Raw genomic sequence first — 24,522 nt, 5'->3', positions numbered from 1 at the left:
CACCAGGTGGCTCCCTAATCGAGGAGGAGGAGGAGGAGGAGGAGGAGGAGGAGAACCCCCTATTGCTTGAGGCTCAGCAGATAGTCTAAAATCCTCTGGGTGGGGGCCGAGTCCGGGACCCCCCTTCCCACCGGCAATCCAAGCGAAGAACCTTCTCCATTTAGCCCTGTAAGCAGACCTGGTGGAGGGCTTCCCTCTCTCCCTCAGCACCCTCTTTACCGGGTCTGAACATAGAAGTTCCTCCCCCCTGAGCCGCTAATCTTCCAGGCCGTGAGGTGCAAGAAGTGGAGATCCAGATGGCACACGAGTTAGCAGGTCCAGAACCTGAGGGAGAGGGATGGGGTCTTCCACTAGAAGGTTCCGCAATGTTGACGGAGCCACGATGGTGCAATGAGAATCAGCGTCACCCCCGTACTGCCTGACCCATATAAGCACCTCGTGAAGCAGAGGAAAGGGGGGGGGAAAGGCATACAGCAGCTGTTTTGGCCACCACAATGTCAGGGCCGGTTCCCTCCTGCGGTATGAGCAAAACATGGGGCATTTCCTGTTGTGCCTCGACACAAATAGGTCCAGGAGGGCCTGTGGAAAAGTGAGCTAGCCACTTCCTCTGAGGGACCACTCGTGGGCTGCAAACGCCCTGCTGAGCTGGTCCACCAGGGTATTGTGGGCCCCCGGAAGGTAGGTTGCCTGCAAATTAATGTCATCGACAATGCAAAGGGCTATTGCCTCCTTGCAAGGGGAGAGGAGCAAGCACCACCTTATCTGTTGATATAGTATATGGCAGCCGTGTTGCTCGTTGGAACGGAAACACAGGTGCCCTTCAAACAGGGAAGGAACATCAGACAAGCGAGCCACACCACCCTCAATTTCTTGACATTGATATGTAGTTTCTTCTCCACCTGTGACCACGTACTTTGTGTCCTGAGCGCCGCCTCCTCCCCAGCCAGATCTGAGGCATCCGTCCCCAGCTGCATCGTAGGGAGAGGTTGCACGAACAGGACTCCGCTGCACACCTCGCTCTCCCTTGTCCACCAATCGAGTGCCAAGAGGACATAGGAGGGGATGGTGACCACCTTGTCTATATGATCGCGGGCTGGCTTGTAGACCCTCGCCAGCCAGGACTGTAGCGGTCACTGATGCAGTCTGGTGTGTCGAATGATATACGTGCATGCCGCCATGTGGCCCATCAGCACTGCCTTGCTGTGGTCACAGGGACAGCCTCCAGGTCCTGGACCATCCCCCTTATCAACTGGAACCTGAGGATCGGAAGGTAGGCCCTCCCTGCTGTGGCAGTAGTTCAGCAAACTGGTAATGTTTGGTCCCTACCACGAACCTCAGGAATCTCCTGTGGTGAGGGGAAACGGAAACATGGAAGTATGCATCCCAAAGGTCAAGGGTGGCATATCAGTCTCCCAGATCAAGTGATGGGATAATGGAGGCCAACGTTACCATTCTGAACCTTGAATTCCTTATGAAGGAGTTGAGCCCTCTGAGGTCCAGTATGGGGCGAAGTCTAAAATCTTGGACTTCGGGATAAGGAAGTAATGGAAATAAAACCCTTCCCCCTGAAACCCGGGGGGGGGAGGGAGGGGCCTCCTCCACTGCCCCCAAAGATAGGAGCACAGATACCTCCTGCTGGAGGAGATGCTCGTGAGAGGGGTCCCTGAAGAGGGACAGGGAAGGGGGGCGAGAGGAAGAGAGAGATAGGAAAGGGATAGAATAGCCTGTTGCCACCACCTCGAGGACCCAGCGGTCTGACGTGATGGTACTCCAGGCCTGGTGGAAAGGGAACTGTCTGTCCAAAAGGTCAACCTATAATGAGAGCTGGTGTGTCGTCCTCAGGCATGCCATCAAACATCCGATCTGGAGCCCTGGGGCTTATTGGGTGGGCCCTGGTTGTGGTCCAACCCCGAATGAGAATGCCTCCTCATATTCCTGGCGGAATCATCCCTGGTTCTGTGCCTGCTGTCAAACCTGGCCCCTTGATTAAAGCCCCTCACCCCTCAAGAATTCAGAGGGCAGCACTGAGGTGCCGGGGTATGCAGACCCAAGGATTTTGAAGTCACCCTAGAATCCTTCAGGCTATGGAGCCTACTGTCCGTCTGCTCCAAGAATAGGCCCGTCCCCATAAAAGGTAGGTCCTGCAGAGTCGACTGCACCTCTGTGGGAATGCCAGACACTTGGAGCCAAGAACTCGGGCGCATGACTATGCCATTAGCCATAGCCCTAACAGCTGAGTCCACTGAGTCGAGAGAGGCCTGGAGGGCCGACCTACAGACCGCTCTACCCTCTTCCATAAGGGCCATAAACTCCTGCTGCGAGAACTGGGGCAACCTGGCCTCGAACTTATTAGCCGCCACCAAGGAGTTGAAGGCATACCTACTAAGCATAACCTCTTGATTGGCTATCCATGGGGTCCAGAACAGCCACTGTGGAGGAGGCTGCCACTGAGTTGGCCAGGTCTGCATCTCCAGTTGCTGATGTTTCTAAGACTGGTGCCGAGAGCTTGATCAGTGCAGAGACCTAGAATGGTACCGAGGGCTCGACCTATGCGACCTGCCGGAGAGCCTAGAGGAGACCCTAGAAGAAAGGGACTCCACTTCAGACTTGGAGGCATACTCCGATGCCAACCATGGCGGTGTCCTTTTGAATATGTTGAGACATGGCCGCTGGCTTGTCGCAGTGCTGGTGGTGGCATGGTCTCGGACTCCAGTGCCAGCGGGTGTGCAAGCAGGGCCACACGAGGTCTGTCCCGCGCCTGGTCTTGCGCCCCGAGCACGGAGCCAGCAACCAAGTCTGGGAAGCTCCAGGACCAACAGTGCTGGGACCTGTGAAACTGGAGGCAGCACCACCAAGGGAAATGGTGCCGCGGTAGATGGTGCTGAGGCAAATGGTGCCAGCAATGCCGAAGAGGGCTGGGCACCCTGCCTGTCCCAGCTGGCTTGGGTGTCAGTCCCATGCAGTGCCGGTCCTGGGGATGCTGTGAGCTTGAAGAGCTCCTGTGCTGCCAGGAATGTCTGGCGTTAATGGTGGATGGACCTCCTCCACAGACAGGCCTGGGGAGTCAGGACCGCTCTCCTTATGAGAGCTGGGTCCCCTTCGGTGCCACTCCTGTGCCAAGGCAGTAGGGTGCCCCTCCTTCTGACGTGTCTCCCTTCTTGAAGGCAACCTGCCTCTGCGCACCCTCTTGTGCGCATGCAGGCCTGGGGACTGGGAGCGGTGCCGTGGTACTGGCTGGTGTTCTCGCACCGAGGGGCATCCTTCCTGGTGCCCAGTCTCCCGCACTGACCCCGGTGCGCTCCGCACCTATGGTGTCTCCGGTGCCATGGGTTGGAGCGCCAATTCCATCAGGATAACCTTAAGTCGTGAGTCGCGCCCCCCCTTAGTATGAGTCTTGGACGACTTGCAGATTTTGCAGGAGTCTAAGATGCCATGCACCCAAGCATAAACAATCCTTGTGCGGGTCCCCACGGGGCATAAGTTTGGAACAACGCCGGCACAGTGTGAAGCCCTGCGTCCCCAGCATTCCCTCCCCCTTATCAGGGGACGTGTAAACTACTCTAACACTCTAACTATGCAAAACAAAGAACCAACATTAACTGTAACAGAGAAGTATTTGCACTAGAAACTAGATAACTAACTAAATGCCCAGGGCAGTCTTGCAGAGCAAGACAAGCATTCCGGTCGACCACCACGGGCAGTAAGAAGGAACTGAGGGGGGTTGGGGCCAGTGGGGGTATATATGCACAGCTATACCAGAGCCACTCTAGGGGGCTCTCCAGGCTGGCCCAACAGGTACTGCAAAGGGTAAAAGAGTTCTGGGAGTCGTGCACACAGCACACACGCACCTAGTGGAATGGATATAAGCAAGCATTCGAAGAAGAACTTAATGTCAAATTCAGTCATTTGGCTTTAAAAAAAAAAGTGGCCTAACAAAAGTTTTCCCTACAATATATTAAAAAATAGTTGTAAAAACAACACAATAGGCCAGTTAGTATAAATTCACAATTAAAAAATTAATCAAATTTACTACTTTTGGAACACAAGACAAATCAAGTTTGTTGTACTCAGTCAGTAAACCTGACTTCAATAAGACTGGCTGCCTGAATTAGGGATGTTAGATATCATGTAACTGAATAGTCATGTAACCACATGAAATCTTAGGAACTATCAGATAGTTGTGTAATTGCTAAGAGCAGAATCAGCAGTCAGTGCTCCGCTGGGGAGCCAACTGCCACCATGCTCTGCTACCTCTCATACACGGGCAGCAGCACAGAGTAGCAGACAGAGTTGGTCCACAAAGAGAGCTTGTTTTAAAACCGGCGCTCTGCACAGACCAGCTGCCTGCTGCCCCTAATACAGAGGCAGCAGCCTCTGTCCATGGGGGTCCGAGCTCCCTGCTGACAGAGGCTGCTGCCATGGAATGTGCAGCAGCCTCTGTCCGCAGGGAAGCCAGGCCCACCATAGATTGGGGGCTGCTTTGCGGCAGCCTTCCCTCCCATCTGCCCCCCTCCCCATGCTGCTGCCTCTGACAGAGACAGCAGTGGGAGGTGGGGGAGGGGGCAGGAGGCACTGGGGAACTGGTGCTGGGGGGCAACCAGCTTTTAAGCTGGCTCCCCCCAGCACTGGTTCCTGCCTTCTCTCCCCCCCCCCCCCCCCCGCTGTAGAAGGAAGCAGGGGATGGGAGGACTGGTGGGTGTGCAGAGTCAGCATTCAATGGGAGCCTGCTTGAAAACTGGCTCCCCATGCTTATCAGCTCTCCACTTCATCAGAGGCAGCAGCACGCAGGGGACAGGGGAGAGGTAGATCCAATGTTCATGGGGAGCTGGCTTTTAAGTCATCTCCTCATGGGCACCAGCTCCTGTCTCCCCCATCAGAGGCAGCAAGGGGAGGGAATGTGTAGAGTCAACAAGATTAACTGCTAAACCCGACCTTATTAGTTAATCACAGTCATCTACACAAGGACATTGCTAGCCTGAATATTGTCAAAAAAATATGGTTCTATGACAGATATTTTGAAATCAGTGATGAGCAGGGCTCGACAATCTATGTAATCTACTCGCCCATGGCAAGTAGATTACATCCCAGAAGAGCCGGGTCGGGCGATCTGCGTGTGCACAGAATGCTGGATGGCGCAGCTGGCGAGCGGGGCTCGCCGTGGCTCGGCGAGCCCTGATGATGAGGATGCACAGATAAGAAAATTATTTCAAAGCAACACAAATAGGAACTAAACTAGAAAAAGGCTGGTAATAGCATACATTATTCTATGTCTTTTGGAACTAGATCAAATCCAACACACACAAAATAATTATTACTATCTGACTGGTGCTTGATGTCCTATCTGAAATGAAATGGTCTCAGTCAAATTCCTCGTGAAACTGATTTAAGTGCAAAGAATGTCTGCAAAGTTTCTTAAAAAGAATAGATAAACCCCAATTCCTACCAAAGTAAAGAAGATCAAAGTGATCTCTACCAAACTTTCAAGGAAAACTTCTAACAAACTCACTTTCACTATCTGACTATGAGAAAGAGATACTAAAAAAAACCCCATCAAGATGTGTCTACCTTACTACAGTAGTCATGTGACCTTATTGCCACAATGTTCTTCATCTCTTCTTCCCCTGACATGCCCCTCACTAATAGAGTGTTAAATTCTTAAAGGTAGGGACCACAGATTTGAGAGGAGCTTAGTAAATTCTGGGCACTCCAAGAAAAAAATACTATCAAATTTATCCAAGCTGAGTCCAACAGTTCTTTTTTCAAAATGTTGTTGATGGTTTTCATTATAAACAGTTACTTGAACGTTTTGCAGCAATAACTACAGCATCCTTACAATAACTATCCTATAATAAACAGTAAGGTCATATTCAGCAAGGTATTTAAGTACTTACCTAAAAACTTCAAACATATAAACAGTCAAACTGGAGGTAACAAGACTAGTCACATGCTGAAAGTTAGGCATATGCTCAAGTACCTTGCTGAACTGAAGCTCAAGTGACTTTCTTCCAAAAACTGACAGTTTGCATTAAGAAGAAAGCTTGGAATGTTTGATAAGATTCAGAACTAGCTGAATTAATGAAAAAACATTCCAACTAGTACTCACATTGCCATTTAGTATGACTGCTCTATGTTTAAAAGGTCAGTAGAGCCTTTAATTAAACAAAAAGGAAAAACAGGCAGGCCATGTTGATTAAAGCATAGGCCCCCTTTTTCTTCCCCTTTAATTTTTACATTGCCTAAATCTTTTTTAAAATTGTTGATTTGAAAAGAAATAGCCTACATTTCATTGGTTAAAGGGCATGATTTCTAGTATACACACATACTTACTGTCTTGGATTTAAAGATGTCCAGTAGACCTGATAAATGAGTATACTGAGTTGGTACTTTATGAAGATGAACCATTTCAAAGTCAGTTCTAACTCCAGGGCCCTGACATTCTCCAATATACATTCTTCTCCATTTATGATGTATTTGCACAAACAGTGGTACCTGACTGCAAAATATTGAAACAGTGGATTACAAAATGTTCATTGTTTTAACATTTTTATAACTATGTAACAGTATTTATGCCATCAGATTTTTAATAATTTTATAAACTAAACGTTATACAAAATGTATATTAAATACTGAAAAAAATCAGTTTAATTAATGATGTGGATAATGAAGTATACTTGTAAAACCTACAGATGACACAAAGCAGGGATTGATTATAAGTAATAATCTGGAGAACAGGATTAGAATACAAAATGACCTTCACACATTGGAGAACTGGTCTCACAAACATAAAATTAAACAAACTACTACACTTAGGAAGGAAAAACCAAATGCACAAACACAAAAAGGGAAATAACTGGCTACACTGTAGTACTACTGGGGGTTATAGTGAATCCGACTGAATACCAGCAAACAATATGGGGTGAAACAAGGAGTCCTGTAGCACCTGTGGATAAACTGGAAATAATTCAGAGGAGTATCAGAAAACTAAGATGTTGAAAAAAAAAAAAATCTGACCTCTGAGGAAAGGTTTCAGAAAGTTTGGTACATTTAGTTTTTCGATAAGAAAACAGGAGAATCTGACAATAGTCGTCAAATACATGAAGGGCTGTTATAAAGACAAAAGTGATCAATTGTTGTCTGTATGAACTAATCAAAGGATAAGGGCTTAATCTACAGCAAGGGAGTTTTAGATTAGATATTATAGTCCTGGGGAATTCTGCAACTGGAGTATAGTAAATCTGCAGAATTCCCCCAGGACTTGATATTAGGAAAAAACTAACCTTAAGTTTAAGAAAGCTTAGTACTGGAATAGATTACCAGGGAGGTTTTGGAATTCTTATCACTGGAAGATTTTAAGAACAGATTGGATAAAGCACTCAAGAATGATGAAGAATGCCTGGTCCTTCCTCAGCACAGACAGGTGGACTAGATGACCTTTCAAGGTCCTTTCCAGTCCGACATTATGAGTCTATGATAAATGATAATCGTCTCTTGTAGACCAACGTCTTATGGTTTTGATATTTCAGAACAAGAAGTTTTTCCCACTCTGAAAAAGCCTATTAAACAGATGTCATATTTATGGTTCAGTGCATTAAAATGATAATTACCTTTGAAAGAATCCTGTGCTATTAAGGTTAGTTTAAGTTTCTATTGACACACAATTTTTTGTTTCTTTATGTGGCAGGTAACAGATTAAGTCTACAGTGTTACTATTGATTTAATATTTTTCCTTCCTATGAAGCATCTTCCAAGTTATAATAAAAGTAATATCTGGATATGTAGCACTTTGTTTACCAGCCAGTGTTCCCCAACACAATCGAAACTGAACTCAGAAGAAGGTTACATTTGGATTCACTAAGAACGGCATCATGATTGGCTGCTGGAGCAATAACCACAAATTCTCGTAAGCCATACCTAAAAAAAATAACAATTGTAGTAAGTTACATATTACAAATAACTGCATTCTCAAATCAAACTTAGGTAGGCTAGATTAGAGTACAGCGGTCACCATTTTATTTAACTGGTGCATATTGTGGTAGTAATATAATGGCAATTAATTAGCACTGTCTCCAATATTTAAAAGGCCTGAAAAAAGCCAAATTATTAAAGTATATTTTGGATTTTCAATCCACTTTTCAAACATTTTAAAAAGTTGCACACTAAAAGTTATTTTTAAATAAATCACTTTTACAACTAGTGTGCTAGAGCATAATATATGTTATTACTTACATTCTATATCAGTGGTTCTCAACCTGCAGCCCAATCACCACAGAGCCGTGGCCCATGTGACATCCTCAGGGCCACACAAGTAGTGCTGGATGCAACCCACAATTGTAAATAGATTGAGAACCACTTTTCTAAATAAAAGGTATAATTTAAAACAGATAAGAACAGTCCTCTGCCACATATGCAGTGATGTACTCAATCTGTTTTTGCTGTCAGCATTTAAAACAAAGACAGCATGTATTATTCACGCTGGCAAGTATTATAGTAAACTTCCAATAATCCGGCACCTTTAGGACCCACGGGGTGCCAGATTATCAGATATGCTGGACTATCGGAAGGGGGGGCTAAGAGGGGCCTGGGGTGCGGTGGGGTGGGGGGGATGCCACCCCAGACCCCTCATAGCCCCCCCTTCCGATAGTCCGGCTCTGCCCCAGGCGTCCCTGATTCAGCCGCTGCTGAAACTGACCAGCAGCAGCTGAATCGGGGACGCCTGGGGCAGAGCAGCTGGAATGCTGCCGGGTTGGTCCGGTAGCACCGGCCCTTGGCGCGGCGAGACCAACCCGGCTGCTCTTGGGGACACCTGCGGAAGAGCAGCTGGGGTGCTGCTGGGTTGGTCCCACAGCGCCGCTCCTTGGCGCTACTAGACCAACCCGGCAGCACCCCAGGTGCTCTGCCCCAGGTCAGCCACTGCTGATACTAATCTGCGGCTGACTCCAGGAAGCCCAAGGCAGAGCAGCTGGGGGGCTGCTGGGTTGGTCCCACAGTGCCGAGGTGCGGCGCTACTGGACCAACCCGGCAGCACCCCAGCTGCTCTGTCCCAGGTGTACCCAAGTCAGCTGCTGCTGAAACTGACCAGCGGCTGATTCCAGGAAGCCGAGGAGCTCTGCCTCGGGCTTCCTGGAGTAAGCCGCTGGTCAGTTTCAGCAGCAGCTGAATCGGGGACAGTTGGGGTGCTGCCGGGTTGGTCCCGTAGCCCCGAGGGGCAGCGCTACGGGACCTACCCGGCAGCGCCCCAGCTGCTCTGCCCCCAGCTTCCCCGATTCAGCCGCTGGTCAGTTTTAGCAGCGGCTGAATCTGGAGCTGCTCTGCCCTCAGCTTCCCTATGGTCCGGCTGCCCGGAGCACTTCCGGGTTCCTGATGGTGCTGGACCATCAGGAGTGCCGGACCATCAGATGCCAGACCATTGGAGTTTTACTGTACTATGCTTTTCATTTATTCCTAGTGTGAAAAACAAGGAATAAGGGATCTTTCGGAAAAGACTTTATTTTCCGAAAGATCCCCATCTAGACTGGTGCTTTTTTCCGGCAAAGCCCCGAGCCAGAAAAAAGTGGTAGCCATTGTTATGCAAATGAAGCGGGGGGGATTTTAATCCCTGCTTCATTTGCAATTGCGATGTGTCTAATTTGCATCCCTTTTACGGAAAAGGGATGCAGTCTAGACACAGCCTTAAAGTAATACAGAATTAAATAAAGGCATTATTTTTCTACCCAAGTCTAGGGCCAAGATATAATTCTGAGTTTATAACATCATTCTCTAGCCATAAAGATTTGTGATAGCACTAATTCTGCTTCACAGCAGAAAAGAACATAGTGAAAGGAACATAGTGGCTATTTAGCTGTAGTACAAACACGACTATGAATGACAAAAATACATCTTAAATTTTTATTCAATACAAGTGTTGCTCTGTTATGAAAAACTAAATCTGAAAGACTTCAGTCTGAAATGTATGTAACCATCTCTTGAATTTCAGTACACATTCCACTAAAAGTATCATTTGAATATTTTAAACACTGAAAGCTTTTCAGTTTAGTTTTAATTTAAATCTTTAGCAAATTTAAAGTTAGCTAAAAATTCCAAATACTGAGTGATGCTTATTTTTTAAGACTCAAAATTTGATACAATCAAAGCTAAAACACTCAATTTGATCAAATCATCAAATTATGATATGTTAAATTCTTACAAGTAATATAGAAGAAAATAGAATAAAGAATGTACACATACCATCTCACCAGACAATGGGCTCTAGGAGGAAAATCATTGTTCATACACAGCAAATCTTGCATAGATAACGGAAGGGCATCTGTGAAACAAATTTGATAAAGGTCAGTATTTACTTCATCAAGCACAAATCTATTATGAAAGTTAAAGACAGAATGGCCACAAACACAGGCTGCTCTGGCAGCAGCCCTTGTCCATGATGGCCAGGGGCTGCTCAGCGGGATTCAGAGCAGCCTCTGCCCACAGCGAGGCTGGGCCCACCGCGGGCAGAGGATGCTTCATGGCAGCCTCCCCTGCCTTCCCCATTATTAGAGGCAGCAGTGTGGGGGAGGCACCACGGAGACAATATTGGGGGAACTGGCTTTTAAGCCAGATCCCCCCAGCACCAGCTCCTGCTTCCCCTCTCCCCTTCCTGCCTCTGATACAGAAGCAGCAATGGGGAGGGGGCAAATGTGAGAAGAGTCAATCACTTGCTTACATTTTACAAACCAATTGCTACTACCACATCCAAGCTATATACCTTCAGACAAAAACAGAGATTTTGCACGGTTTATTGGCTTGTGTGTGTCTAGGGTCAGAGGAATGTTAATTTTTAAGGTTTGTTCAATTTGTTCTTTTAAAAACTCAAGTTGAAATGTGTCATTTTTGCAAAATTCCCAAAACACTTCAACGTTGCTACATCAACACTATTTACTGCTTGGGATGTCTAGACCTGCCCTCTACAGATCGGGGCAAACCAATTCAAAATGGCATCAGGCCCTGCCGGAATAGCATATGCAAAACTTCCAGCCATATCTCATAAGAACGGCCATACTGGGTCAGACCAATGGTCCATCTAGCCCAGTATTCTGTCTGCCAACAGCAGCTAATACCAGATGCCCCAGAGAGAGGGAACACAAAAGGTAATCCTCACATGATCACTCCCGTCATCCATTTCCAGACAAACAGAGGCTAGGGACACTATTCCTACATATCCTGGTTAGCAGCCATTGATGGACCTAACCTCCATGAATCTATCTAGCTTAGTTCTTTTTTGAACCCTACTTAAGTCTTAGCCTTCACCTCATCCTCTTGCAAGGAGTTCCATAGGTTGACTGTGCGCTGAGTGAAGAAAAACTTTATTTTGTTTTAAACCTGCTGCCTATTAATTTAATTTGGTGACCCCTAGTTCTTATATTATGGGAATAAAGTAAATAACTTTTCCTTATTCACTTTTTCCACACCAGTCATGATTTTATAGACCTTTAGCATATCCCCCCTTAGTCTCCTCTTTTCTAAGATGAAAAGTCCAAGTCTTTTTAATCTCTCTTTATATGGGACCCATTCCACACCCCTAATCATTTTTGTTGCCCTTTTCTGAATCTTTGCCAATGCCAATATATCTTTGATATCAAAGAACTATCATTTACCTTCTACCAACTCCTCTTTCCCATCTTTGTCACTGGCTTCTTGCACAAGATAATGATGAGTAATGGAGAATCTGAAGTCAGCAAATGAAATTTCATCTGATTTTTCCTCCCATAATCCAGTGGTATATACACCCTGCAGATTTAAAAAGGGTAAGGACTTATTCTCTAACAACAATAACATATATTTCAAGTATTACCTACAGAATTAATCTTTCTGGTATGGATAATACGTATTTTACATCGATTTTATAGATTTAAAAATTAATCTATAAAATTAATTAATTGTATAGATTAATTTTTTAAAAGGAGTCCCAAAACACTCTACAGAGTTAAGTACTAAAACAAATGTCATTATGTTCAAGCCTATTCATTCCGAAGGTCTAGTTATTCTAAATAAACTACCTATAGAATTATCTGACATTTCAAAGGTGTTTGTACCTTTCTCCCACAAAAATCACAGAGTTCAGAGTGTTCACTGGTGTTGTGCTGACAGACAAAATGACTCCATTTGAAAATTACAACTACTGTGTGCTGCTTAGTTTCACTATTTGGTGTGAAATAATTTTGCGTTTCTGATATTCATCTTGAATCTTATCTCATTTCTAAGTAATTACACAATTCTATCCTTCAGATAATAGTAAATAGTTTTGTGTATGAAATACAAACATCAATCAAGTTTCAGATGAAGAAATAGCAGCAAGACCACAGTTTAATATGTAGAGAGATGTAAAATCCCAATTAATCAATTAACCTAACATTTAAGTGGTTAACTAAGCAGCATCCCAAGCAGGGGACTGCTCTAGCCCAGCTGGAGGGACCAGCCCTGCCAGCCCTGCACAAAGTGCCCAGTGGGACTGGGGCTGCCCTCTGTGCACAGCAGGCTACGGGCAGAGGGTTGCTCCCAGGGAACCAGTGAACTGTTACCTATTCACATCCCAAATCTGCATAACACTAACTGTAAATATCCATGTAACACTGCATGTATAAGATGAACAGTTCTGACTTTCTGTACAGTTATGTTTAAACAATTATTTAGAGGATTCCTTAATTTGCACCATCCTCTTACTTGTTACAGGGCTCCCATCACTCAATTATTGGTCTAGACCAGTGGTCTCCAACCTTTTTAACAAGATTACTTTTTCAATTTAAGTGCAATTTAAGATCTACTTCAAACCCAAATAACATTGCCCCACTTTCTTCCCACCCCTTCTCTGAGGCCCTAACCCTGCTCCATCTTTTCTCCAAAACCTCACCCTGCTCATTCCAGACCCCTTCCTCCCCCATACCCACACACTTTCAACAGATTGGGGTAGGTGTGCAGGTTCTGGTCTTAGGCCAAGGGGTTTGGAGTGTAGGAGGGACCCCAAGGCTTAGCCCAGGGTGCAGGACTGGGGTCCAGGAGGGGTTTCAGGATGCAAGCCCTGGGAAGGAGTTTGGGTGCAGTGGGACTTACATCTGGGATAAGAGGTTGGGTGTAGGAGAAGATTCAGGGCTGGGACAGGGGTTCAGGAAGCAGGCTCTGGCTGGGCACTGTTTAACTGACAGCTTCCAGGCGGTAGAGCAGTAGAGTTAAGGCAGGTTCACTCCTGAAAGCAGCTGGTATATACAGCAATGGCTCCACAGCACCATATGCTGCCCCTCATATACAGGCACTGAGCCCACAACTTCTACTAGCCCCCATTCCCTGTTATTGATCAATGGGAGCTGCAGGAGTGGTCTGCAGGCAAGGACAGCATGTGGAAACCCCCTGCTCTGCCTCTCTCAGGGGCTGCAGGGACATGTCAGCCATTTCCAGGAGCAGCAATTACCACAGGGATAGGGACTCCAGCCACAACAGGTTAGGCATTTTAGAACTCACTACTCAAAGAATTACATTTAAGCATAAGAGAGAAATGAAAATTATGAAATGCACAGACCAAGCAAAAACCAAAAATAATCACACTCTGCAAGCAGTAAAAGTTGTAACAACAACTCCTCACCTATGTGTTGGGTTGGGAGATTAGTGTGAAGTATAGTGTGCATTTGTGAGAATGACAGACACAAACTCAGGGTATGTCTACACTAGCCACTCTAGTTCGAACTAGGGTGGCTAATGTAGTCATTCGAACTTGCAAATGAAGCCCAGGATTAAAATAGCCCGGGCTTTATTTGCATGTTCCCTGGCGCCGCCATTTTTAAATGCCCGGTAGTTCAAACCCCCTGCCCGCGGCTACACGTGGCACGGACTAGGTAGTTTGAATTAAAGCTCCTAATTCGAACTACCGTTACTCCTTCTGCAATGAGGAGTAACAGTAGTTCGAATTAGGAGCTTTAATTCAAACTACCTAGTCCGTGCCGCGTGTAGCCGCGGGCGGGGGATTGAACTACCAGGCATTTAAAAATGGCGGCGCCCGGGAACATGCAAATAAAGCCCGGGATATTTTAATCCCAGGCTTCATTTGCAAGTTCGAATGACTACATTAGCCACCCTAGTTCGAACTAGAGTGGCTAGTGTATACCCTCAGTGTATGAGACTGACAGAGATTTGCATTGCCAAGCTCCCTCCATCCCCTTCTCTTTGTGTAGAGACAGGGTATAGAAGGGGGGGAGGAGGAGCACCCCAACATCAGTACCCTCCCTTCTCCTTCCCACACCCTGCACAACAAGCAGGAGGCTCCCAGGGGGGCAGCTCCAAGGCAGAGGGCAGGAGCAGCGCGACAGTGGATGGAGGGGCAACTGAAATGCCAGCCCTTGATGGCTTCCTGGCCAAACCAGTCAGGATCACCTGTCAGAGGCTCTAACATCTACTGGTAGATTAGGGATGTAAGCAACTAGTTGACTATCCAATAAGCACATGCTCATTGGATAGTTGACTCAATTAGTTGCTTCCCCCCACCCTTGCTGCCTCTATCAGAGAGGCAGGAAGGGGAGGGGGGAGCAGGAGCCGGCTCCCCCCAGCACTGTCTACGTAAGGGGGAGGCAAGGTGCAGCGGGGAACTGGTGGTGCTTCTGCCTTTGAAATATGTCAAGAGTAGTCTCCTCTGGCCCCATGCTCCCAGCAGCACTTCCACCTTCGAAACGTAGCAAGAGCCAGCAAGGTTCTTGCTACATTTCAAAGGGAGAGGTGCCCTTATCAGCTAATCGAATAGTTGATGCAATGCAGTAACGCAGAAAAAGTGAGAGGATGGCCAGCGGTCTAGACGTCTCAACAGACAAGCTCTTAACTTAAGGCACGGGAATATATTAACAGTTAAGACTGAAAGTATTTACATTTGATCAGGGGTCAGCAACCTTTCCAAAGCGGCATGCCAACATTTAAGCCTCCTGCCCTGGGCTGTGCCACTCTGCCGGGGAAGGGAAGGGCTCTCTCCACCACGCACCCTCTGGACCTACGGGGTCAATGCAAACCTTTCTGTGGACTACCAGTTGCTAATGGAAAAACTTAGTTAATTACATAATTACACCTGAGCCATTTTGCTAGTGCTGCAGCTGGGGAGAACAGTTTAATTTAAACTATTAAAACGCTCCACCTCTTTAACTTTATCATATTAGTTTATCAAACTTCATTTTAAGTAAAGTAAAATATTATGTCCAACACAAAAGGTTTCAATGTTTTCTTTATTTATGGCAGGGTAGGGAACCTCTTTTGGGTCAGGTGTCACTGACCCACAGAAAAATCAGTTGGGGATCACGCAAGTGAGAAGCAAAAAATTCTCTCTCAAACCCCCAACCCTCATTGATGTGGCCCCCAACTGAGACACCTCACTCTTCCGGCACTCCAGCCCCCACAGGGTGAGGGGAAGGGACAGGGAGAACTGCAGTTTAGGGCTTCCCAAAGGCCAGATTTACTTTTCTGAGGTTCCAGAGTTAGTAGATTTTGTGGACCCCCCTTAGCCTTTGAGGTAGGAACAAAAATGAGGAGATCAATGTGTGTGACATGGCTGCTAGCAAGTGGGATAGGGATGCAGGACCTGGGCAGGAGGTGAGGTGCAGGACAAAGTGAGGAGGGTAGGGTCTGGAAGGGAGTTTGTTGGCAGGAGAGAGTGCGGGGTCGGGGGACAAGAGAGGGTTTAGGGGCAGGAGGGGGCTGGGGAAAAGGTGAAAGAATGAGAGCCAAATACCTAGTTGGGGAGAAAGGCAAAGAAGTGGGGAGTAAAAGAAAGTGCAGTTTCTGTGAAGTAAACTTGTGTCCTCCCTCACATCTTCCCTCTGCTCCAGCCTTGCTCCCCTCAGCCCCACAATCCCTCACTAGTGTGATCTCCTGAATCGTCCCATGCCCCTCAGTGCAACCCCTGCATCCTCCTTCACCCCAACTCCTGCCCCGACATCCCTGTGCCCCCAGCACACTCACCGGCAGGACAGCAGCACTAGGACTCACAAACCCTCCAGGAGCAGCGGAACACGGCCCAGGCCCCGGCACCCCACGTGGGCCAGCCGTCCAGACCCGCCCCATCCCAAAGAAGGAAGCAGAGCCAGGGATGCACATGTGCGTGTACACATATGCCTCCCCTGCCCCACCCTCGCCCCCACAACAGGAAGCCAAAACTGGTGCCTACAGCTGCATGGGCTGGGAAGCCTCCACAGCTCCTTCCTTGCAAAAAGCAAGTTCAGCCATCATATTAAAATTCTAAATAAAAAAATTAAAAAGAACATCATACCACAACACTGTTTGTATGCATGAGTGTGTGGTATGGGGTTTTGTTTGTTTTACTCTTCTCACTTTTGTGCGGCCCCCGGCTGATATATATGCAGGTTAGCAGTTCCGACCCAAAAAAAGATTCCCCATCCATGGAGGAGATACTCCCTAAATAGTTTTTAGATTTTGAGGGAGGAGAGTGCCTCAGCCACAACTGTATCCTCTGTAATAAAATACTTACAAATATTCACTAGCTCTGAGGATTCCTGTGAGATCTTTATCCATACAACATAAAAGTTCAGTGTGATGAAGTGGAAGAAAAATAGAGACCCTTGAGAACTTAAATGGGAACCTGGACAGTACCTTTCCCACTCTGAATCCAGGACAAGAACACTGAAGCACATATAAAGGTCTACTCATTACCAATGTAACATTTCCTTGGGAGAAAATTTCTCACAATCATCACTAGACACATAATTTTGTCCACAGATTCATTTCTGCAAGTAAAACTTCCCACTGAAAACTGTTCTCACTAGAAATAACTTTATATTAGTCTGCCAAACTCAAGAAAGTTTGAAGTGTAAATACGAATGCACATTATGTTATACCTTCCATTTCCAATTCTAAAACAGAATTTCAGAAGCAATTAAACTGACCTTTTCTAGAGGCTTCCCTGAAGAAATCCCAATAAGTTTCCAGTCATTCAAAACTTCTTCAACTTTTGAAATAAATCTAGAGGGAAGAAAAATTGTTAGCGTTTTCTCAACAGTAGCTACATTAGAATTAATCTTCCAAACAATTCCTGAAAAACAGGTACTATATAATTCATTATAAACTAAAGTTGTTAAAATATGTTTAAATAACCGAGTAATCACTGAAAATGTCAGTGGTTCCATGGTTACACAAGGGGCGGCAGTCAACACCCCAGGAGTAGGTATGTGCAGGCAGCTGTTTTTTAAGCTGGCTCCCCATATGTACCTGGAGGCTGTGTGTAACCTTCAAGGTTAACTGATGAACCCAGGCTCATAAGTTAACTGTGGACATGGTTACGTTTTCACATCCTTATTATAAAAAAAACGTAGCAAGATAAAAGGTTAATTTTAGGATTTTATGCTATTATTTTTTTCCTCAATTTCACATATACTGAGTGTCTGATTGTGAGCCTTTTATTTGCACTCATGACCTCTTGGTGTTACTCCCAAGAGTAGTTTCACTCACTAATTCTATTTCAGGGGAAATTACACTTCATTCAGAGTTTCATTTCACTGATCACTAGTGTAAATAATGAGTTCAAAATCTGATTTATAGAATGCAAGCACAAACATTCCATTAACCAGAGAGCAGAAGGTACCCAAATAGTATTGTAGAAACTAAGTAATTTTCAAAGTGAATGATTCTGAGTGTGTCTGACCAGCTCAGAAATTCTACACTTGGAAAATTAATTTTAAAACAACCTATTTACTATATAACACAGTGCTACTTAGGTCACCCAGTATCTGATCTGTTCAAGGACAGCATGGAATAAAGCAATGGTTCCCAAACTTTTCCACATAATGCCCCCTTTTTGATTTTTGAGAAACCCCCCCAAAAAATATAGCAGCAAAACTTGTTGAGCAGATGCCCGAGCGGACGGACAGACTGGGCTCTTTCTTGGGGGGGTAACTGACAGAGGGGGCTGAGTCATCTCACGCCCCCCCCCCCCCCCGGAATTTCTTCACACCCCACCCCGAGGCAGGTCCCCCAGTTTAGGAACCCATGGAACGATGACCAGAGACTGAGCAGGAAATCTCATAACTTTTGGAATATCTGAAACTAAAAAATGCATAGTATACCATAAAAAGATAAAGTTGCAATTTTAGTTTATACTTCTGTTAATGGTGATAAACCCTTCAAAATTTGTTCTTAGTTTAGAAAGTCACCTGAGCTTTCTGGATTAGCAAACAGAATTCATGCTTTGTATCTCACAGCAAGTTAATATTTTTCACCATGAGCAGTTCTGAACACTCTCTTCAGTTGATTTAAATTACACTCAAACACAGGAAATCCAAAGGACCAAGCCAACAATTGTAAGGCAATAAATCAACAATAGCTGCAAATAGTGTTTTTCTCAATTCCAACAGCTGAAAACTGATTATTAAAAATAATGGAAAGACAGATTCTAGTATGTATTTTTCTACCTGCAAGATTTCATTCTTTGAAACTTCAGTGAAACCACAGAAGATCTCAGAATATTATGAAACACACCCAATAGGTTGGCCAATAGGAATGTAGGTAGGAATTTCAAACTCGGACAAAGGAATTTTGGTTTCTTCCTCCTTTCTCCTGAGCAGTTTTTCTCCAGCTACTGAGAAAGTCAGACAGAATGTCTCCCTCCAAGAATAGACTCTTCACTCTTCTGTAAGTAGGGTAAAGTTTTGATAAATCCATTAAGTTTTATGGTTTGGAAAATGGGAGCTGATGTCTGTGCACTTTTTAAAAATGTATTTTTGCTCTCTTTTGTAACTAAGTCCTAGGCCCATAGTGGGGTTCTCCCACCATGAGTATTACTTTGTGACTCTTCCATCTAGTCGTGATGCTTACAACAGGAATATTGTGGGGATAATAAAAGTTCTTTCTCTTTTCTTTTATTAACCTGGTATTGGTTAATTTGTGTGTCCTGGTTTTACTTTAGGGGGTGAGATTTCCCAAGTAATCTCTCCCTGGTTTCTTTATTATTACTTGGGTGGTGGCAGTGGAGTTTCTATCCCCAAAATCTAGGTTATTAAGATTCTGGGGGAAGTTTTTACCAAAGCCTGAAAACATAAGGTTTTGGGGTACTTTTGCTGGCCCCCACTTCTGCATTTATCATGCCAGAGTGGGGAAGGAGCTATGACAAAGGCAAAGGCTCAAAAAGATCTCAAAATAGCTATAGACATAAAAGGTAACAAGACAACATTCTATAAATATATTAGAAGCAAGAGGAAGACCAAGGACAAAGTTACTCCAGTGAGGAGTGAGAAACAACAACAGGAAACTTGGAAATGGCAGAGGTCCTTAATTACTTCTTTATTTCAGTCTTCACCAAGAAGTCTGATGATGAAGGGATGCCTAACAATAGTAGGAAGAAGGTAGGTTTAGAAGATGAAATAAAAAAAGAACAAGTTAAAAGTTACTTAGAAAAGCTAGATGTCTGCAAGTCACCAGGGTCTGAGGAAATGCATGCTAGAATACTCAAGGACGGGCCTGCACAACATGCGGCCCGCAGGGGCTCACTGTGTGGCCCATGACAACTACAGGCGGCGCAGCCCCATCCGATCCGCTGGCCGGGCGGAGGAGCGGAGCGTCGCTGAGAAGGGGGAAGTGCGGTGATTCTCGCCACCAGGCTGCATGCGTGCAGCTCCGGCGCAAAGAGGTGGGGCGCGAGCCAGAGGGTGAGACACCAGCAGACGCCAGGATGCTGGTGTGACATCACGGCCAGCGACCTCCAAATTCAAAAAGGCAGAAGACAGGTAGAGGAGGGGAAGGGGCTTGTGCTGAGGGGAGGGAGGCAGGTTAGGAGAAAGAGGAAGACACCAAGGGGCAGGGTGAAGGAGACAAATGCCAGGGGGCCAAGTGGAGACACGCAGTGTTTGGGTTTTTTTTTTGGCTCAACAAAAATTTTTAGGCGTGCTTGGTATTTTTTGGGAGAGCATCCCTACTTGCGGCCCGCAGCTATTTTCTTTGGAGTAATATGGCCCTCGTCGCTTTCCGAGTTGTGCAGGCATGCTCAAGGAGCTGATAGCTAAAGGAGGATACCTCCTCTATCATCTTTGAAAAATCATGGAAGATGGGAGAGATTCCAGAAGACTGGAAAAGGGCAAATATAGTGCCCATTTATAAAAAGGGAAATAAAAATAAACCAAAACCAATCAGTTTAACTTCTGTGCCAGGAAAGATAATGGTGCAAGTAATTAAGAAATTCATCTGCAAACATCTGGAAGAAAATAAAGTGATAGGTAACAGCCAGTATGGATTTGTAAAGAACAAAGCATGTCAAACCAATCTGATAGCTTTCTTTGATAGGATAACGAGTCTCGTGGATAAGAGAGAAGCAGCATATGTGGTATATCTAGACTTTAGTAAGGCATCTGATCAGGTCTCGCATGATCTTCTTATCAATAAACTAGGCATATACTACTTAGATGTGGCTACTATAAGGTGGGTGCCTAACTGGCTATTTAACTGTTCTCAGAGAATAGTTATTAACCATTCACAATCATGCAAGAAGGGCATAACAAGTGGGGTTCCACAAGGGTCTGTTTTGGGACAGGGTCTGTTCAATATCTTCATCAACAATTTAGATATTGGCATAGAGCAGTGGTCCCCAACCTTTAGAGGCTCCCGGGCGCCCGGGAGGTGGGGCCACTCACGCGCCGGGCGCCCGGGAGGTGGGGGCAGGGCTGCACGTCCGGGGGCACGCCAGGGGACTGGGATGCCCTTGCACCTGGCGCTGGCATGTGCCCTAGGGCCGGGGCTAGGGCCGCCCGAGCGCCCTGTGCCGTGGGCCCAGGGTGCTGCCCAAGCCACGCGCCTGAGGCCGGCACCAGCGCCGCTCGAGCACCGCGCACCCGAGCGCCCACATGTGCCCTGGGGCTGGGGCTGCCCAAGCGCCGCGCACCCAATGCCGGTGCGTGTCGCGCGCCTGGGGCTGGCACCTCCCGTGCGCCGGGGCGGGGCCGGCCCAGGTTGTCAGTGGGTGCCCACGAATGCCCCGGCAGGCACCGCGTTGGGGACCACTGGAATAGAGAGTATGTTTATTAAGCCTGCAGATGATACTAATCTGGGAGGGACTGCAACTGCTTTGGAGGATAGAGTCATAATTCAAAATGATCTGGACAAACTGGAGAAATGGTCTGGGATACATAGGATGAAGTTTAATATGGAAAAATGCAAAGTATTCCACTTCGAAAGGAACAATCCATTTCATGATTACAGAATGGGAAGCAACGGTCTAGGAAGGAGTACTGCAGAAAGGGATTTAGAGGTCATAGTGGACTACAAGTTAAACATGAGAGAACAGTGTGACACTGTCACAAAAAAACCAAACAATTCTGGGATGCATTAACAGGAGTGTTGCAAGCAAGACATGACAGGTCATTCTTCTGCTCTACTGTGTGCTAAGTAGGCCTCAACTGGAGTTCTATATCCAGTTCTGGACCCCATGTATCAGGAAAGATGTGGAGAATTTGGAGACATCCAAAGAAGAGCAACAACATGACCTATGAGGGAAGACTGAAAGAACTGGGCTTGTTTAGTTTGGAAAGGAGCAGACTGAGAGGGGACATGATAGCAGTTTTCAAGTACAGGCAGTCCCCGGGTTACATGGATCCGACTTACATCAGATCCCTACTTACAAACGGGGTGAGGCAACCCCGCACTAGCTGCGCCCCTGCCCCAGCAGACCGCCGAGATGCGCCGCGGTCCCACCATCCGCGTCCTCCGCGGCAAGAAAAGCCACTCCACGTCTCCCTGGTCTGCAGGACTGAGGGAAGTGAGGTGTGGGAGAATAAAACTGAGCTCTGGAGAAATGTTTGGTTAGAGTTTCCCCTACAATATGTACCAGTTCCGACTTACATACAAATTCAACTTAAGAACAAACCTATAGTCCCTATCTTGTACGTAACCCGGGGACTGCCTGTATCTAAAAGGGTGTCACAAGGAGGAGGGAGACAAATTGTTCTTCTTGGCCTCTGAGGATAGGACAAGCAGCAGTGGGTTTGAACTGCAGCAAGGAAGGTTTAGATTGGACATTAAGAAAATCTTCCTGTCAGAGTGGTTAAGCAATGGAATAAATTGCCTAGGAGGGTTGTGGAATCTCCATCTCTGGAGACATTTAAGAGCAGGTTAGATAAACATCTATCAGACCATGGTCTAGACTCACAGATGTGCCACATTTTTGTTACTTGTTTTTGTCTTTTTTTGTGAGAATTTTTTTTTTTAAGAAAATTTTCATAGGTGTTCTACATAAATTATTATTGTTCGGTATTCCGTGGTCTCAAAAAGTTTAAGAAACACTGGTCTACAGGGTGCTTGGTCCTGCTGTGAGGGCAGAGGACTGGACTCAATGACCTCGAGGTCCCTTCCAGTTCTAGTGTTCTATGATGGGTCTGATCCTACTTCTATTGACTTCACTGGAAATGAGATTATGCCACTGATATATTTTACTAGCATTTCAATATTCCAGCCAGAATTTTGTATGGTTGGGATAGCACCTTCTGACTTTCCAATCAACCTTAATTAGAAGGAATCAATTTTCTTCTATGCTTACTCAACCTGCATTCAAACTAGTACTTCAATCAACTACTGTATATCTGAGTTTGTGTCAGGTACAGAGATCCATTCTGTGCACTGTCTACATAGTATTTTAATTAAGTAAACAAGAACAAGATGATTACACTTCTGACAAACAAAACAACATAAATTCTTCCTGTCAAATATGTAGCCAGCCAAAACTGACAGCTCTTATTTAACCACACACGCACTGGATCTGCATTGCACTGGATACAGGGAATACCATGTTGCACACTGTTAGGCCACAGAAAATTGGGCCTAGGGCAGTTATGCTAAGACAGACGGAGAAGAGTCCAGCAAAGGGTTCTGGGTAGTCCCTGAACAAAATTTGAGACATGAGTTGAGCAAGGGCATGAGATAAGCGAACAGCTGCATTTTTGTACTTGCTGAGCTGAACAGCTTGCTTAAGAAACGGATAAGAAAACGCCCCGTCTCCTCGTCGTCTGGTACTCGCCTTCTGTCTTAATAAGAAAGTTGCTAATGTATCAAGGCCACCTTGTATAGTTGGCAAGGTATGCACCCATGCTAGAAGTTTCTAAGAGGGGTGAGTTGCTTAAGTAAACAGTCTATGACAGGATGGAACTGTCTATATAACCCTACTTGCTATAGGAATCGGGGGCTGGTTTTCGGAGAGATGGGCTGCTCTCTATTGTCGTGTGCACTCTCCAATAAAGAGCTTTGTGATTAGACCTTGCTGGTGTTGCCTGTCTCTTTGCGGTCAGACAACCAACTGAAGCCGTCTGGGTTTGAGTCCCCAACAACATGACACTGTGTTTGAAGCTATGAAGTGTCAGATAATACAATTCCTGACCTGTCTCTACCTTAGCTTCGCTGAAAGGCCCCCTCCTGCTAACATTGGTTCTCCTGCAGTGGTGCCAGCGACAAGGCTCCAGGAAGTCACTGGCTATTTGATCACCGAGACTGAACCACCGCAGGTCTATGCAACAGTCCGGTAAAAGCGCTGCTGGCTGGCGAGCCCAGCACACCCGCCAGCAGATACACGCCAGGTTAAACGGGAGTGGGAAACTGGTCACCAAAACGGCTGTGGGGCCGGCCCCTGGGAGTCGGGGAGACGGAGCGAGAGGCCCTTCCCGGGGCTGCCGACCCAGGCAGGAGCTTGCCTAGGAAGGAGGCGCGCGGTGCCGCCATCCCCTCAGGGATTTCGGGGGGGGGGGGCTGCCCCTAACCTTGCACAAGCGGGCGGGGGGGGCAGGCTCGTACCTTTCCCACTCCGAGGCGGTGGTGAAGTCCGTGATCTCGAACACCTCGGACTCGGGCTGCAGGGAGAGAGCGGGGGAGCCGGTGAGCGGGGAGGGCCTCGGAGGAACCGTCGGGGCTACGGAGAGGGGGAGCAGGAGACTCACCTCGCTGTCCGCCGCCATCTTGTGCAGCCAGGCCCTGGGCATCAACGCGCTGGCTCACGGGAGCCTGGCAGGGGGGAGGAGACAGGCGGGGCCGGGAAGGACGGAGGCTGCGGTACGAGCCGTTGGAAATGACCCTAGTTTTGGGCTCGTACAAAGGGCCGCCCCCCGCAATTTGGCCAGTGCCACACCGGCTCCCTTCCCCCGCCGAGACTGTCCCGTCTCCATACCCCTCCCCTCCCGAGTGACACCCTCCCCACAACCTCCCCGAAAGACAGCCCCGCCCCTCCGCACCCCCACAGCCCCCCGAGAGACAGCCCCGCCCCTCCGCACCCCCACAGCCCCCCGAGAGACAGCCCCGCCCCTCCGCACCCCCACAGCCCCCCCGAGAGACAGCCCCGCCCCTCCGCACCCCCACAGCCCCCCCGAGAGACAGCCCCGCCCCTGCGCACCCCCCGAGACAGCCCCGTCCCTGCGCACCCCCACAGCACACCCAGGGATACAGCCCTGCCCATCCCCTCCAAACCCCTCCTCAGAGACAGCCCTGCCCCTGCACCCATCCCCTCCAAACCCCTCCTCAGACAGCCCTGCCCCTGCACCCATCCCC

General features: G+C 47.0%; 1 protein-coding gene across 4 annotated transcripts in view; it reads right to left on the bottom strand.

The window, feature by feature from the left end:
- RAB3GAP1 (RAB3 GTPase activating protein catalytic subunit 1) overlaps positions 1-24,145 on the bottom strand; it is a 70,358-nt gene extending 46,213 nt beyond the window's left edge. The window contains exons 1-7 of one of the 4 annotated variants that reach the window (XR_012905137.1): positions 23,919-24,145; positions 23,776-23,831; positions 16,902-16,977; positions 11,631-11,763; positions 10,225-10,303; positions 7,792-7,911; positions 6,328-6,493 (exon numbers count right to left, since the gene is read on the bottom strand). Coding sequence is in view for 3 of the 4 variants with exons in the window: in XM_075933287.1 (XP_075789402.1) it covers positions 6,328-6,493; positions 7,792-7,911; positions 10,225-10,303; positions 11,631-11,763; positions 16,902-16,977; positions 23,776-23,831; positions 23,919-23,960 (672 nt within the window). In the remaining variant the exon portion in view is untranslated. The remainder of the gene's footprint in view (positions 1-6,327; positions 6,494-7,791; positions 7,912-10,224; positions 10,304-11,630; positions 11,764-16,901; positions 16,978-23,775; positions 23,832-23,918) is intronic. The other 3 variants (XM_075933287.1, XM_075933288.1, XM_075933289.1) reach the window with 3 other exon arrangements.
- Between the last annotated feature and the right edge of the window lie 377 nt (positions 24,146-24,522).

Source organism: Pelodiscus sinensis, chromosome 7 (assembly GCF_049634645.1).
Source record: "Pelodiscus sinensis isolate JC-2024 chromosome 7, ASM4963464v1, whole genome shotgun sequence".
Classification (NCBI taxonomy): Eukaryota; Metazoa; Chordata; order Testudines; family Trionychidae; genus Pelodiscus; species Pelodiscus sinensis.
The sequence above is the reverse complement of the archived record's forward strand: the minus strand, read 5'-3'. Positions and strand labels throughout refer to the sequence as shown.